Source organism: Camellia sinensis, chromosome 4 (genome assembly GCF_055761805.1).
Source record: "Camellia sinensis isolate YWXY chromosome 4, ASM5576180v1, whole genome shotgun sequence".
Lineage (NCBI taxonomy): Eukaryota > Viridiplantae > Streptophyta > Magnoliopsida > Ericales > Theaceae > Camellia > Camellia sinensis.
In genome coordinates, this window is record NC_138964.1 from 102168504 (window position 1) to 102186391 (window position 17888).

Here is a 17888-nt window from a genome sequence, read left to right on the forward strand (position 1 = left end):
CGGGCACTTGTCCGACACTCGTTTTGCGACATGTCCATCACTTCTTGGCCATGTCTATTATTAAAAAATAAATATAAGACCAATACTTCTTGAACATTTGCCAATGTATGATTTTCAAGAACTTGACGGAAATATTTGTTAGAATAAGGAAATTATATTCACATATTTTATTTTGATTTGTTTTATTGATGTAATGGGCTCTAAGAAGCTGGCCTATAATTCATGCCTTATAGCACTCTTGTAATTATGCTTGATTCTTAATATACAAGGGGATGAGGTCTCACTCATTCCCTATCTCTTTCTCTTCTCTAAAAGAGGAAAAGCTCTCTAAAAGAGTCAGCCTCTTTTCAGTTATTTTCTGTCTCAGGCTAAGTATTTTAATGAGGTCATTCACCGTGCTGGTCTTACTGATACTAAGGTTTCTGATACACCTACTGAGCTTCATGTGAAGCTCAACTCTACTGATGGTGTCCCTCTGGATGATCCCACTTTATATCGCAAGCTTGTGGGTTGCTTAGTCTATTTGACAGTTACTCGTCCTGATCTTACTGATGCTGTTCATATGGTTAGCCAATTTGTTTCTGCTCCTCACTTCACACATTGGGCTACATTGGTTCGGATTCTTCGCTATTTCCGCGATACTATATTTCAGGGTTCACTATTGTCCTCTACTTCTTATCTGGATTTGGTGGCCTATGTTGATTCTGATTGGGCTGGTAATGCTATTGATTGCAAGTCCACGTCTGATTTCTGTATGTTTCTTGGCGATTCCTTGATCTCTTAGAAAATCAAGAAACAAATTGTTATTGCTCACTGTACTACCGAAGCTGAGTACTGTACTATGGCTCATTCTACTGCTGAGATTGTTTGGCTTCGTTGTCTCTTATCTAATTTGGGTGTCTTTCAGTCTTCTCCGACCTCCCTCTATTGTGACAACCGTAGTGCTATTTAGATTGCCCACAATACTATCTTCCATGAACGGACGAAACACATTGAGATTGATTGTCACTTTGTCTGACAACATCTGCAGTCTGGCTCTATCTCGCTTCCTTTTGTCTCTTCGGCTTTGCAACTTACGGACTTCTTCACCAAGACTCACACTACCTCTCGGTTTCAGTTTCTTCCTAGCAAAGAATCTAACAGAAAAGAGAAAAAGGCTATCGGAGAGGTTGTCATAGGCAAATGCAAGCTTTTCACCACATAGAGGTCTCTAACTCTACGACCAGTCCCAATCTACTACTTGGACATTCGATCCTGCACAGAACAGATAGAAGAAGAAAAGATAACATCAAAACTGGAAACATCAAGCTGACTGACAGATAATAAATTGACAGATAACTGAGGAACATAGATGACAGATGGAATAGAAACAGCAGACATAGTAGACAGTAAGACGAACCCAATAGATATAACAGACATATCAGACTCATTAGTAGCATTAACAGTAATAGGAAGGGGAGGAGAAGTTCAATTTTGAGGTAAGAAGAAATGGTGAGTCATATGGTGAGAGGCACCAGAGTCAAAAATTCAGATAGACGAAAAGATACCTGAAGAAGACCCAAGCAAACCTAAATGAAGAGAGGAAACAATGGAGGCAGACGGTGATAGTTGGGAGGTAGACAGTATATGCTAAAGCTGACTAATCTAAGTAATCAAGGAAGTCAGGTCAGGATCAGAAGCCAGAGCAAATGCAGTAGAACCGGTGGGAGGCTGAAAAATATTCGGAGGAGGGGCACAAAATTGGATTGGAAATTGCTGAGAAGAAAAAGGCAAACATACATCCCTTCTTGGGACAATGATACTTCTAATGACCCCTCTGATGGCAGAAGGCACACTCATCAAAAGCCAAAGACATTGTAATAACCAGAGAGGTGAGGGGTTCGAGTGTAATAAACTAAGAACTGATGAGTCAAAACATATAATAATTCCAAACAACTAGAACCAGATCACACAATATGATACACACACTGGTACTGATGTAGTCGAAGTGTAATAAGGACAAAACCTGGTGGACTAAGATCAGAGAACCAATACAAAGAGAGAGAAAGCGCTTAGTGACCAGAGAACAGAGACGAGACCAAAGACGAAGAGCTAGGGAGCTTCGTCAATACCAACAACAAAGCAGAGAGCTTCAATCGAAACGCAATCCTGAGAGATTACGAATAATAGAGACTGAGACTGAGACCCCAAAGCTGAACCCAGATGATGTCACGACTTCGCTAAGGCAGAGACAGATAACGAACCAAAAAAAAAATCAGAGAGTCAAAGACTCGTGATTGTGATCAGACCTAAAGAGAGGGAGTCGTGATTGAAATCTGAACCAGAAAAAGAGATGCAAGCTTTAGGCGAGTTTGACGAACCAGAAATCCCACTTACGCAGTTCGATTATGAACCACGTGAGCCGATGACGCTGACCAGATGAACTAGAACTTCAAACCAGATAGAACAAGGAAGAGAGAGCTTCAACCGACCATGATAATCGTGAATTGAGAGAGAGAGAGAGAGAGAGAGAGAGAGAGAGAGAGAGAGAGAACTAAATCAATTCGTGATTCAGAAACCAGAAGAAGAATTCATGAATCAAGCGGCTAGGGTTACGAACGTAGCTCTGATACCATGTAAGTTTCTGAATAAACTTGTATATTCAATTGTATCTTATTTACAAAGAGTTTATCAGTTTGTATAACCCTAAACCTATGATTGAAAAGGGAAAAACAACCAATTCAAATATTTATATCACAATCTTTCCTAATTCCTAATATACACAATCATGCCAAATTGAGAATATACACAATATATTCTCACAACTTAGCCAAGGAGTTTGAAATCAAAGACTTGGGTAATTTGAAATATTTCTTGGGCGCATCTTCATATGCCAGAGGAAGTATGTACTTGACTTGCTAAAGGAAACTGGAATGCTTGGGGGTAGACCATGTGATACACCTCTAGAACTGGGCCAGAAACTAATTGAAGATCAAGGGAGAGAGCCAGTGGATAGGAGGAGATACCAGAGGCTAGTGGGCAAGCTCATATACTTATCCCACTCGTATCCAGATATTGCCATTGCAGTAAGCATAGTTAGCCAATTTATGCATGCTCCTAGAACTTCCGACCTAGAGGCAGGTATGAGAATTCCGAGGTACCTGAAGACTTCTCTTGGAAAGGGTCTCTATTTCTCGAAACATGGACATCTTGGTGAGGAGGCATTTACTGATGCGGATTAGGCTGGATCAATCACTGACAGACGATCAACCTCTGGATATTGCACATTTGTTGGAGGCAACCTTGTCACATGGCTAAGTAAGAAACAAAATATGGTTGCTAGATCTAATGCTAAGGCAGAATTAAAGGCTATGGCATAGGGTGTATGTGAGTTGTTATGGATTAGACTATTGTTGAAAGACTTGGGGATCCGTCAGACCGATTCCATAAGATTGTACTGTGACAACAAGGCAGCAATCAACATAACCCATAATCCAGTTCAACATGACAGAACCAAGCATGTGGAGATTGATAGACACTTCATCAAGGAAAAGCTCACTAGTGGCACCATATGTATTCCATTTGTGAAGACTGGAGATCAATTAGCAAATGTTCTCACCAAAGGAATTGGGAGCAAACCATTTCATGACATTTTCAACAAGCTAGGCATGAGAGAGATCTTCGCACCAGCTTGAGGGAGAGTGTTAGAATAAGGAAATTATATTCACATATTTTATTATGATTTGTTTTATTGATGTCATTGGCTATAATAAGCTGGCCTATAATTCATGCCTTATGGCACTCTTGTAATTATGCTTTATTCTTAATATAAAAGGGGATGAGGTCTCACTCATTCCCTATCTCTTTCTCTTCTCTAAACTTACAATATCGTATACAGGAAGGAACAACCCCTAGTGCTACTAAGGCAACTAGGGCAATAGGTGGTGTAGCAGGGGGAACAGTACCTGCAGCTGAGCCAGTAGTTGGCACAAAACAATGAAAAGAATTATTTCGCTTTCCTATGAATGAGGTAGAGGCCATGTATATATAATAGATTCATGATACAATTTAGGAAACAATATAAATAAAGAAACAATACTAAATCAGTGATTGACACAATCACAGATTATATACATAATACTAAAAACAAAAAAATTCTATGTACCCTAATTTCTATATTCAACACTCTCCCTAAAGCTGATGTAAATATATTCAACAATTGTAGCTTGCCAACGGATGACTGGAAGAAGATGGAAAAAACTCAATGGCTAGTCCAAATAAATGCTACCGATCAAATCTGGTAGTCCACTAAATAAAAAGGCCAAAAAATGCGTAATACATCAGCACCACACCCTAGAAAGGGAAAAAAAAAGAGGGACCGAATTTCCCTAGAAGAGTTACCGAAGCATCTATGGCCAGGAAACACCTTGGTCGGTAGCTAACAAGACCCTGGTCGGCATTAGAGGCTGGAGCTAATGTTGGAAGATAGTTTATGGTCATGCTGAACCATTGCAGAAACTGGTTAGAATGCCAGACCATTGTAGGAACTAACCAGAATCAATGTCGGGACAGCTTACGAGGTCATGCTGGACCGTTGTAGGAACTAATTGGAATCAATGTCAGGACAGTTTAAGGGGTCATGTCGGACCGTTGTAGAGATTAACCGGAATCAATGTCGAGACAGTTTAAAAGGATCATGCCAAATCGATGTAGAGAACTGGATAATAAACTAGCAAGTGTGGCACACACTGGTACTTATAACGTGGTGTTGAACGATGATAGCAACAGATGATTGAGTGCGCTAAGGGATGGCTTATTAGAAAGTGCGCCAGGGAGGGCGCCTTAGGTGGTGTGCCAAGGGGGCGACTTGAGTTGTGCGCCAAAGGGGGCGACTTGGGTTGTGCACCAAATGAGGTGACTTAGGTGGTTCACATGGTATATCACCATGCTCACCGCTCAAACTCAAATAGGTTTGAAGATAGAAACCCATTTGAGGTTGAGAGAAAGACAAAGTGGAACAGAAATACAAAAAAATGGATTGCGAGTAAAAAAAAAAATATGACAGAGATATTTGGGATATGAATAAACTAGTGGATAGAGGAAGAGATCACCATGAAGTGATACTGAAAGAAAATATGGCAGTGGAATGGATTGAGGTCCAGCGGGCGGCCAAGGCAAGGCTGCCGCCCATTAGTGAAGCAAAATTACTAGGTACTTAACCTAGCTCTGATACCAAAAAGAATGAAAAGAATTATTTGGCTTTCCCATGAATGAGGTAGAGGCCATGTATATATAATAGATTCATGATACAATTTAGGAAACGATACTAAATCAATGATTGACAAAATCACATATTATATACGTAATACTAAAAATAGAAACATTCTATGTACTCTAATTTCTGTATTCAACATACTAAAGGAGGAATAAAAGAGGGGTACCTCATGGTTAGCTGCCCAGTGACTAGTTGCATTGCAAATGCACTCTGTTGGGTCTTGCGGACCTTGATAAGTACTGTACATTGAGACTTGGGTCCAATGGATGGGGGGTCGAGGGGGTGACCCCTAGCTGATTTTTTTTGGTATTTTGGTAATTTCCTGTTGTTTTGACTCAACCACACACTACTAAGGACAGGGGACTCATACCTCATGTAGATTAATAAAATGCAAGATATGTAATTCAATAAACCTACATCTTTGATACCGTAATTGTCACACCCCAAATCAAAGGCATGACCGGCCGTGGGCACCAAGACCTTAGCCTAACGCAGATATGTTCCCTAGTGACCAAAGTCACCACACAGAGTGGAATAAGTTCCCTGGGCTTTCATATATGGCTCCAATATAATCAAAACGATTCAGTTTCATAAACAAGATAGTTCACTATTACAAGCATGAACCCATAATAAATAGTTAATTGTATGCCAAGTTTACACATGTTCAAGAATAGCTTTGTTCCAATGACACAATAATAAATTTACCAAGGTAGTTTAGTCACGACAAAACAATTCACATTCCAAATAGTTTAGGGTAAGGGAAATTTATAAAAATACGTAGCATACAACTACTCACCTAACAAAGGCACAATGCAATCCTCCTAAAAACTAAAACAATCCAACTAGCGCTCTGGACCAAGTAAGAAAATTACATGTCATTACTAACTCAGAAGTGACTAAAAAGGATAATAAACAAGCAACCCCAAGCTAGAGCGTACTCACACAGCCTAACCTAACTCACCGTTATTAAATAATACCTAAGTTCATGTTATTCGAGGTGTAGAGTCAGATAAAACTTTGGCAGGTACTGATGATATAAAGAGTGTACCTTGAACCACAAATGGCGTAGCCTCAGCATGTTCTCTAGTGAGAGCATATACACGCCCCAGAGTAGCTGACTTCTGCTCTTGAGTCCCATTACGAGATGTCTGCCCCAGATTAGTCCCATTTTCACTATTATTTTGCCTCTGGTTAGATCCACCACTTTGAAAAGGTTACCTCTCACCCAGCCCCTGAAATTATTGTGATGACGGCTGACTTGTCACTCCCTTAGACCTGCACTATGCTGGAAGATGCCCAGGCTTGCCACATGTTAAGTGTCAGTGTTATTTGGGTTAAGGGTATTTTTGGTACTTACGTAATTTGTGTCTATTATGGATACATGTGTCTAAGAGGAGAACCCTTTAATCATTGAGTAATATCTTTGCTTCAACTGTACTCTCTCTCTCTCTCTCTCTCTCTCTCTCCCCCCTTCTTCTGTAAAATTAATGCGGTATCAGAGCTAGATCTTCCTCCTCGAAGATTTTCTTCTCCTTTTTTTCTTTTTCCTTCTTTTTTTGTCTATAGCAATCGTAAAAATAAAATAAAAAAAAAAAAAATTCCACCATGATATTGATCGACTAGTGATGGGCTAATTCACTATGACTTTATTTAATTTTTTTTTGGAAAAACGGGTGATTTTTTAAGAATCCCTTGATTGAGCCTCTTCCAGCTGTTTGTCCTTCTTCTCCTCTCTTCCCAGGTAGTCGACCGGAAGCATGGATGGCTCAGATGTCCTTGTTTTGAAGTTTTTTTGATATTTCTATCCATTTACCTGTGTTGTTAGACATTGTTTACTTCAGTTTCTCAGCTTCTGGTAGTTCTGTTTGCTTTGCCCTTCCACTGTTTTTTGACTCAAGAGGTGCCTTCTTGTCTCCAGTTATTTTTTGGACATGTCTCCCTTTGTATTGCTGCATCCGTGAGTAGTTGTGTGGCCTCTGATCTTCCATGGCTGAAGGCGAGAGTAAAGAACCTAAGGCCAATGAGGAGAGTGTGATGAATCATGTCGTGACTCTTGGTGATAGCCCTCTCTTTAATTAGTCCCGTTAAACTTAATGGTACCAACTACTTGATTTGTTCATGATCCTATTGTCTCGTTATCGTTGCCCGTCGTTTGACTGGCTATATTGCTGGTGCCCTCCCTCAACCTACTAATGATGGTCCCTTGCGCGAGGCTTGTGCTCTTGTTCAGCAAGAGGAGAGGCGGAGTAGTGCCATACCTCTATTTAGGATTGCTCGGCTTTGGTTGTTGCTCCTAATCCACGAGACACCAAGTCCAGTTAGTTTGGCAATAAGTGTACCCTGGTAGATTGGGATCAATTGAAGTGTGATAATTATGGGAAAGACAAACATGATAGGGAACATTGTTGGAAATTGAATGATCGTCCTACTCGAGGACGTGGCCGTGGTGGTGGTGCAGTTCTTCCCACGTGTCCGAGATCACTGCTAGTACTTTTGGTGACACTAGTACTCTTTCCCAAGATAGGCTACACACTCTCAGGCGATTGATGGCTCAGCTTGATTCCTCGCCTACCATAGTTCCTTCTTCCCCTGTTTCTTCCAACTTTGCTCACACAGGTATTCTTGCTAGTGCCCTTAATACGTCCTCGTCACCTTGAATTATTGATTATGGTGTTACCAACCACGTGACAGGTGCCTCTAGTCTTTTCCATTCTTATTCTCCTTGTTTTGGATGGGATAGATTAGAGTGGCTGGTGGTACTTTATCATCTGTGTCTAGCAAAGATTCAGTTCATTGTTCGTATTTACTCTCTCTTTCATTTGTTCTTCATGTTCCTAATTTTTCTACTAACTTACTTTCTGTTAGTAGCCCTTACTACTTCACTAAATTGCTCTGTAATCTTTTTTCCTACTCATTGTGTTTTTCAAGAACTGGCTACGGGAAAAATGATTAGTGGCAGAGCACAAGGTGGATTATACTTTTTGGATGACATCTCTCTTTCCTTGTCTTTGTCCACTGTTTAGGCTCTTCAATGGACTACTGGCTCCTCCCTTTATCTTCTTCATCAGTAGCATTGTTGTGTGGGTCATCCTTCAATTAGAATTTTGGAAAAGCTTTTTCACTCATTAGTTTAAGATTGTCCTAGGAATAATTTTGTTTGTGATGCTTGTGAACTTGCCAAGCATAAACTACTTGTTATCTTTCAGTTAATAAAAGAAGTATTTTTCCTTTTATGCTTACTCATACTGATGTGTGGGCGCCTTCACCTATAATTTCTACTTCTAGGTATTGGTGGTTTGTCACCTTTATTGATTGTTATTCCCAAGTGACTTGGATTTACTTACTTTGGGTTAAGAGTGAGGACCGTTACATGCTATGTCCCATTGACATCATTAAAACAAAGGGCTACATTTCATATGGGTGCCATTTTTCTTCAGGGCCAGTGGGTAGCAGTGATGGTGCTACCGAGTGGTAACAAAATGAATAGAGCAAAACCCAAGTGGGTAACAGTGACACAAAGATAGCTCCATTGCTTGCTCCTACTTGGCAGTAAGATATTCAAGTATTATGCAAATATATCTCTCAATGTGTAACGTATCATTCATGAGCTTTAAATAAATTCAGGAATCAGTTAGTATCGTAAATACATGCACACTGATACCACACACATGCACCTACAAACCAACCAGACATGGAAGACAATATGGCAACCAGTAAACGGATGTGCAGATACCTTGATCTTCTGAGATATCCACAACCCAACATCTTCAAGTAGCTTGTTTTCTGATGCATCTTGCTGGTTCATGGTGTGCATGCTTTCAGAAAGAAGCTCCTGTCCAGCACCTTCAGCTATTACAATAACCATATGCCCATTTTCTTTGAGTCTTTTCTCCATAAATTCAAAAAGTCCACCTGGTCCTTCCAGATAAAAGGGTGATTCTGGAATTCAGCAACAATCCACATCTCGGCTGGCAAGAGTGGCATACATTGCTATGAATCCTGTATGAGTATTAAATATGAACTACATCAAGAAACCAGAAGTAACTTCTCGAGATATTTTTTAACCACAAATATGACATGCCTTTCAAAGCAAGAAAATGTGGATTTCACGTAGAATCATCTACACTTTTGGAGGAGAGGAGGGGAGGGGAGGAAGTTAATGGTGGAATCTGTCAGTGCAGGAAGCAAAACTAGAGGAAGAAGACTTACCACTGTAGCGGCCCATTAACTTGACAACACCAACGCCATTCTCAAAACTTTCAGCTTCAACATGAGCTGCATTGATAGCCCGTTGAGTCTCCTCAACACCGGCGTCGAAACCAAAGGACTTGTCTATAACCTGAATCAGGCGAACTCATTGACATGAAAATATTTCATGAATAGTAACTAATTTATCATTTTGCATCCAATTATGGCAACATTTGTCACAATGAAGAGATTGTGCAAGGCATGAGAAGTACCGGAATGTCATTGTCAATTGTCTTGGGTATTCCAGCCACTGCAACTTTTAAACCACGCCTTTTTATTTCCTGGATAGCAGATTGTCATGTAAATGACCTTCACTATGACTCCCCAAAAAATTCAGTGCTATTCGAGTTCGTAAACATCATATCATTTTCCAAAATTAGAAAATAATGTAGGTGGTGTTTGATAAAACTGAATAATGAAATTTGTACTGAATTTCATAAGCTGAAAGACTGTTTGAAGAAAAATTAAGTGCTAAATTAAAACAAATTGTTTAATATGTACAAGATCAAATTTGAAAATTTTTATTTTCAAATTGTATATCTTACAATTTTTGTATTGTGACGGTGAGTTGGTAGTGGTGTAGGCTGCGGCGACATTAGCTATGGCGCCAATGGCAATAGTGTGGAGATTAAGGGATAGTAATTGTGGTGATGGTGGAAGGGTAATATTGTGGAGATAAAAAAGGGGTGGTAGTGGTGGTGGAATGATAATCGTGGTTGTGACAATGGTAGCAATGGTTGTGGAAGTGAAAGGTTGTAGTGGTGGGTAGTAATGGTAGTGACGGCTGTGGTGGTGGTATGGTGGAGGTGGTGAAATGATTGTGGTACTTATGACAATGGTGATGAAGGTTGTGGTGGTGGTGGTGGTGGTGGTGGTGGTAGTAGTGACGGTGGCATGGTGGTGGTGGTGGTGGTGGTGGTGGTGGTGGTGGGGGAGGCAATAGTAGCGGTGGTGGTGGGATTGTGGTGGCGGTGTGGTGGCGGTAGTGAAATGAGGGTAGTACTTATAACAACAATAACAATTGTGAAGAAGGTGGCGGTAGTAGTAATGATAGTGGCGGTGGCATGATGGTGGTGGCAGCGGCAGTAGTAGCAATGGTAGTGAGTATATAATAGTGTATATCAATACTTATGCTTAATATTTTATAAATTCAATCAGAATTAAGTAAGTTTCATATAACTTAAATTTTTTTTGAACTTCTAGCCTACATTTTAAGAGGCATTTAATTTTTTAAGTGATATCAATTATAGTTATCAAACGGAGTTAATTGATTATCATTTAATTCATTTAGTTTTAAGTTGAAATATGATATTTTGTATTGTCTATTTTCGGTGATCAAAATTGGATTTAAGGGTAGTTTAACTATGTTAGGATATTTTGGTCATTGCACAGGCTACGTCGGCCCCACACAAGAAGTTTGAAAGATTCAATCCCTTACCCATCCAGTTAATATTTGCATACATATTCCAACCATTTTGAAAAAGGTTTTTATACAAAGAGAGTTCTAATTGTTTCCCAAAACCTTGTTTTACAATCTTGAGCAAATTTTTTTTTTTAGCCACTGGGTTGTCCAGATCAAAGCCCGACTAATCCCCAGGAATGCACAGGCCCTCGACAAGGAGTTTCCCACAAGTGCACCATGGTTAATTCACGGATTTTTCCCTAGTCTAATGGCCTTAAGAAATTGTTAGCACCTAAGAGGTTTCGATCCCTAAGCATTGCAGAGAGCACACCTGTACACACCCCATTTTGACCGACCCTAAGACTTGGGCTCTTTCTTCCAAACATCCGATGATGAAAGTTGCAATGTGCAATCTTTTGAATTCTTTTGCAGGAAAGCCGGATTCAAGCTTTAATCACAACCTTACACCCATTCTAGCCAAACTATTTTTGACCTTTTCTTTTTGTAAAAACCCTTTGTTTTTAAAATCTTTTGGTCGTGTAATTCCAAACATTTCTACAATGTTATGAGGTTCACATTTCAAATTCCAAGTGTTATGCTTTTCCAGTAAACCGAGCAAAGGTCAAAGTGGAAATGAGTGGAAGGAGGATAATTCTTTGGAAAACCCTGTTTTTCCCTTCAAAACTGATCTTACGGTACAATATTTAATTTGGCCGTATGCTTTTTCTATTTGGCCGTACAAAAAACCTATGGCTGGATGAAAAGTGGTCGGCTGGCTTAAAAGTGTGCCGACCGGATAAGTTGTTTGCAAAACAGAGCATTTTCTGGGAAATTAGCTTCCATGCACGTGAGATATTTTCGGAGATATTTTCAAAGATATTTTTCGGAGATATTTTGCAGAGATATTTTGTGGAGATATTTTTGGAGATATTTTCAATAGATAGAAGCCATATCCTAAAACCTTGAGGATGTTTGGAAGCAAGTTTGGTAATCAAAAACTCTTCCTTGCTTTGAAAGGTAAGCATTGAAGTTTTTCTCATCCCTTTCTCCTTTTCTCTTTTTTTTCCTCTCTCTATTTCCGTAGCTTTTTGTTGTTTATACTTGTGATCCTCTTTGGGATGTGGATGGCTCAGCCACCCCCATAGAGTTATAGTATAATTTATGTTTGTTTCAATATAATCTTTTAGCTTTGGGATGTGGATGGCTCAGCCACCCCTTATAAATGTTGTAATTTATTGCTTTCTTGTACTTAAATATGTATTTTAGCTTTGGATGTGGATAGCTCAACCTATAGAATTATTAGATAGTGTAATCTCTTCACTTTATTGCACTTTCTTACCTCTTTTGCATCATCCCAGTGTTTTGATCCATGTGATTCAATCCACACTCAATCTTGATGAGAATTTGTGGTTTGTTATCTTTCTTTCTCTCCTTCTTTTCTTTGAAGCTATAAGAGTTTCCTCATCAAAAGTGCTGAAACCTCTTTTCTTAATCAATTTTGAACATGAAAGTGGATTTTACATCCTTGTTCCGTGACCAAGAAGATGAGTCTTCAACTATTTTGATAAGTTATATGTATTTCTACTCTCTTCTTCCCTACTTTCTTAGAAGCCCTATAGAGTTTTCATTAGCTTTACGAGGTTTCATCTTAGAAATGGTGGCAATCTGCTCTCCATTTGATACCAATAGATTTGAGCATTAATTTACCCTTATATACAAAGAGATGAATGCATGTTTCTATCAATTTTTTTGGCTTGTATTTCTTTTTAGCTTTCATTCCTGTACATATTAGCTTCTGTCTATTTTATAACTTTTGCACAAGTTACATAGCATATTTTGCTATTGGATGTTGGATGAGGCCTATCTACATCTTCCTTCAACATCTTTATGATAGGAAGGAGTAAAAAAGATGAGCATCCTTTGGAAATGTTTTGTTTGTTCTGTTTTGTCTTTGCCGCACAAAATAGGGTTTTCCAGATCTGTTCGTACGGCCGACCAGATAAATGGTACGGCCAACAATTATTTCATCTGGCCAAACCATTTATTTGTCTGGCTAGATGACTTTTCCAAGCAAAGTAAAGCAGAACAGGGCGATTTCCGACAGATGATCTCCTAGGCACGCGCAGCTTCTATTACATCTCTTTTTTTCTATTTTCATATGATTTGTTAGATTCAACTCTTGTTTTGCTGAATCAATTTATTGTTGTAATAACTTCCAACCCCACACCTTCTATTCCTTTCATCATAAAGGATTGTTGTAATAACTTCCATCCTCCATTTCTTTCTATCCCTTTTATTTTTATGCTTACCATATCTGTAGATGGCATCATGTTTTATTTATCATATCCATGCCTTGCATCCACTTTTCATGCATCTGGATTCGGCTCATCTACATTTGTGGAAATTATCATTTGAAACGTAATTATGTACGCTACCTCATGTTTTGAGATGATTCACATGTCATGTATTAGCAGCCGGATCTTTATGTATTGCATTAGATATTTTCATATAGGATCATGCATATGTTTATGGCATATTACTTTTGGGGCTTGCATGGATGAGTACTAGGTGAGCATTTCTAGTTTTAGCATCATGTGTATGTCTGTTATTCTACTATGTCCAACGGTATACCATGTGGCTACTTGCTTATTTGGAATATTTGTATGAATGCCAGTGGATGGAGGTTGTGTTGCTTAAGTTGGAATGTTATTCATGTGTGTGAACTTAGTTTTCTTTGAGTTGTACAAAAAGGCTTTTTTTTTAAATACATGAATTCAAAGCATAACCAAAGTGAGCAACATGATCTATACTTGATTGCTTCACATAATAATTTCTAGCATTATTTAATAAATTAGAACATGAGCATATAGTGTCTATAAAACTCATATCATGGCTTAGTAGAGGCCGATATTTTGATTGGGTAAGCGGGAGTGCTCAATTCATAACCTTCCCCCCTCATACCTAAGGTTCTGAACTGAGATATCTTTGGTTATAACAAATAGTGACCTTTGGCACGAGTCACGAGTTTCCTAGTTTTCCCAAAAAGATTAGGTGACGACTTTGAGATCTGATGATGCAGTCTATTTCTGGCATATTTTGCAATAAATAGATTTTCTATAAAGTTGCCAAATTTGGACTCTCACTTTCTGTTTCACACTATACTAGTGATATCATATTAGAAATCGGGAGTCTGAACTGTTGGGTGCCCTCGGGTACCCCCGGAACATCCTACAACCACCCCCAAGACCCAAGACCTTGTCACTTACCCCACCCCTTGGGGTTTTAAAATCATGTGCCAAATATGTTTTCCTAAACATAGCAATCGATCGCATTGGGTAAGCGATCAATCGCCGTTGGAGATCGATCACTTATCAACTGCTATGCTTTGAAAAACAGAACCTTGTGATTGAAAGGCGACCAAACCCTATTGGACTGAGCGATCGCTCTAGCGTATATGATCAATCGCTCTTCTACCTTTTTCCTATACCTAATTTTGTTTGCTGTAGAAATCCTTTTTCTTTTATAAAAAGCTTTTCTTAACCCAAATTTAGGTATCTGAACAATTGTGTTTTCATAGAAAAATATATTCTCACTATAGAGAGTTGAGTTTCAAAAGCCCATAAAATACTTTACATTCTTGCATCATTCGCTCTACACCCTTGGCCGATTGGGTAATTAGAGCTGTTCGTGAACGGAGATTGGACCTAAAGCTTCGTGGACTCCTAAAGATCAAGAAGGCTGACTGGGTCATATTGTGCTCGTAGGAGTTACTACAAAACATTGTGCTAGACAAACCTAGGTGAAGGTTATAAGTCCTCTCAACTTTGCGTATATATTCTTTGATCATAGTGGATTTTCTTTGAGTGTCGGGACTATGATTTTTTACCCTATTGGGTTTTGCATGTAAAATTTGTTGTTCATGTGTTAATAGTTTTTTCATGATTTAATCTATTTAATCAACTAAAATTGAACTTAAAATCAATAATCAATAATTTCGTAAGTGTTGAATTAGATTATCAAACACCACCTTAGCCTACTCAAGATTAGAGATTTTGATGTAGTATAATAAGTGCCTTTAAGTGTATGATAACATGGCCTATTAGTTGTAGCTTAGTTGTAGTCTATAAATAGGTGATGTAATACCCATTGTACTTAGTGTTTTTGGATTAAAGAACATACATTGTGATTGGAGTAGAGCTTAGTTTCTCTTTCTAGCCCTTAGGGGCGTTAACCCTAATTGGGGCATTTATCTTCTCTCTCTTAATTTGATTCTTGATTTGCATTTAGATTGCAATATTTGGTATCAGAGCATAGATTTTGTGTTGGTTCCTTCCTATTACATTTCGATTCCACTGATCAAGCAGAATTTAAGTTCACTAGAGTTGAGTTCTCAATCCAAGCAGTGAGTCAAACCCTAAAGTTGCGAAACGTGACTCTAATTCAAGAACACAAGTTGAAATCGAGCCTTTAGGTCTTGTAATTTTGACTCTGTTTTGGATCTTTGACTCGAGATTTGAAACCCTAAGCCAATTCGAGAACATTTCGAGTTGAATTGGTTCTCTAGTTGAACATACTTGGGATCGGGAGACCTCTTCGAGTTCATCTCTTCCATTTGGATTTGATCTGGCATATATTCCTGATTGTAACTTCATAATATACTTGGATTTGACTTCGTAGCATGATTTTGATGCAAATTTGAGATGCGATTTCGATCTAGAGTTTTTTTTTTTTTGGTAAATAAATTTATTGCCAAAAGCATCAAGCAGATGCCAAAGAATACAAAACCATAACCCCAAACAAAGGCAAATACATAACCAACCAAACCATCTACAAAATCCCAAAAAGCAAACAAATCCAGATCTACCCGCCTAGACACCCAACGATACAAAACTTCAAAAAACCTATTCTCTAACATGGCACTGGCCAAGTAACCCCTTGAAAAACACAACGATTCCGTTCTAATTATACCAACCACATCAAGCACAATGGGGCCAAAGCCCACACCTTCCCACGCCTCTTCCCAACCCGACCCCCTCCCCAGCTACACAAAACCTCCAACACCCCCTTTTGCTGGACCCACACCACTCCAAAAGTAGAAAAAATAAGCTCCCACAAACAAGATGCCACTGGACAATGAATGAGCAAATGATCCACTAACTTTGCGTCACCATAGCACATGCAACACTAATTTACCAAAATATGATGACGACGACCCAAATTATCAATAGTGAGAATCCTTCCATAAGCTGCCATCCACACAAAAAGTACCACCTTTGACAGCATAAATGTTACCCAAACACACCGCCAAGGAAACTCCTCGTCCACACCCCTACACAAAACCCGATAGTAAGACAATACTGAACACAATATCCTATTAGTGTATGATTACATGGACTATTAGTTGTAGCTTAGTTCTAGTCTATAAATAGGTGATGTAATACCCATTGTACTTAATTTTTTTGGAATAAATAACATACATTGTGATTGGAGTATAGCTTGGTTCCTCTCTCTTGCCCTTGGGGTTTTTACGCCTAATTGTGGCATTTGTCTTCTCTCTCTCAATTTGATTCTTGTTTTTCATTGGATTGCATTAGATTTAAATATCTGAAGTGCAGTCTAGTGTCAAAGCTAGTCAAATTACACTACCTCAAAAATCACAGAAGCCCCCTTTTGAGCTCCATCTCCTCCAATTATGTAAACCCGAAATATAAAAAGTCACCATCCATGGATTGGAATTTTCTGCAATGCCAACATGACCTATGCACTGTGAACTTAATTAAATATATACACATATATTCAGTGTTTACTCATGCACAATGACCTTTCACGATATCAAAAATAAACAGATGATACAAAATCAAAATAATAAATTCTTTTCCTATACCTGAGTAATGCCTCGGTCCTGAATGCTGTCAACTATTTTTGATGTCTCATGGCCCCCTCGTGATGTCCCAAGGATGGTGCCCCCACGTTTATGAATGTCATTAACAACTTTAGGTGTTAAAGGAATAGTATTACGGGAATAGAAACCCCTGTATCCCCCCTACATACACAAAGTAACCTCATTAGGGGCACATTTCAATCAAGCAGCAAATATCTCAGAATTTATGCTAAAACCAGTATAAGATTATAATGAATAAATAGAAGAAACAAGAGGCCTTAACTACTTGGAACAATATCTAAAGGCATGTTTGTATGTTCCAAAGAAACAATCCATTTTGTTATAAATTGCGAATGAAGATACATCCAACATTTACGATAGGTATTGAGTAAAAGGAATGCATAACCACAACTAATTCGGTGAGATTAACTCAAAAATGGAAAGAATTATTTGGCTTACCAATCAATGAGGTAGAAGCCATGTATATATAATATATTCATGATACAATTTAGGAAACATATACACAAGGTAAGATTCCTATAATCAAAATAATTTCTATTCTAATTCATATTCTAATTTCATATTCAAACATAATATTTTGATTTCTATATTCAACACTCCCCCTCAAGCTGGCGTGAAGATATTCAACAAACGTAATTTGTCAATGGAAGACTGGAGCAAAGTTGGTCCCATAGATTTTGTGAACATATCTACCAACTACTGAGAAGGAGAGACAAAGGATGGACATACAATGCCGGTCCGAACCTTTCTCGAATGAAATATATGTCAATCTCGATATGCTTGGTACGCTCATGAAGCACAGAATTAGAGGATAACATAATGGTAGATTTGTTATCACAAAATAAAGAGGAGGGAACAGTCTCCTCAAAACCCAACTCTGCCAGAATAAAGTGAATCCAAAGAATCTCACATGTCCCATGTGCCATAGCTGGATATTCAGCCTCTGCAGAAGACCTAGAAACCACCGCTTGCTTCTTACTTTTCCATGAGATAAGATGATCACCATAGAAAGTATAGAAACCAGAAGTAGAACGCCGATTAGTCTTAGATCCTGCATAGTCTGCATTGATGAAACACTTAGA

At 38.7% G+C, this 17888-nt stretch overlaps 1 protein-coding gene across 1 annotated transcript; it reads right to left on the reverse strand.

Moving 5' to 3' along the window:
* Positions 1-9200: 9200 nt before the first annotated feature.
* LOC145823929 (ATP-dependent 6-phosphofructokinase 3-like) lies at positions 9201-17872 on the reverse strand. Its single transcript, XM_082923499.1, has 5 exons — positions 17717-17872; positions 16789-16947; positions 9715-9783; positions 9464-9593; positions 9201-9253 (listed from the first exon to the last, which is right to left on the reverse strand). Exons 1-5 carry the CDS (start codon positions 17870-17872, stop codon positions 9201-9203), a joined length of 567 nt encoding a protein of 188 aa, XP_082779625.1.
* Between the last annotated feature and the right edge of the window lie 16 nt (positions 17873-17888).

What these genes read in the sequence shown, in the direction of transcription:
- LOC145823929 (XM_082923499.1), bottom strand. Translation starts at nt 17,872, where the DNA reads ATGCAGACTATGCAGGATCTAAGACTAATCGGCGTTCTACTTCTGGTT. An exon ending in CAATTGACAATGACATTCCG is followed by an intron (nt 9,594 to 9,714) that starts GTACTTCTCATG and finishes CGCCTGATTCAG; the next exon opens with GTTATAGACAAGTCCTTTGG. An exon ending in GTTAATGGGCCGCTACAGTG is followed by an intron (nt 9,254 to 9,463) that starts GTAAGTCTTCTT and finishes ATACTCATACAG; the next exon opens with GATTCATAGCAATGTATGCC.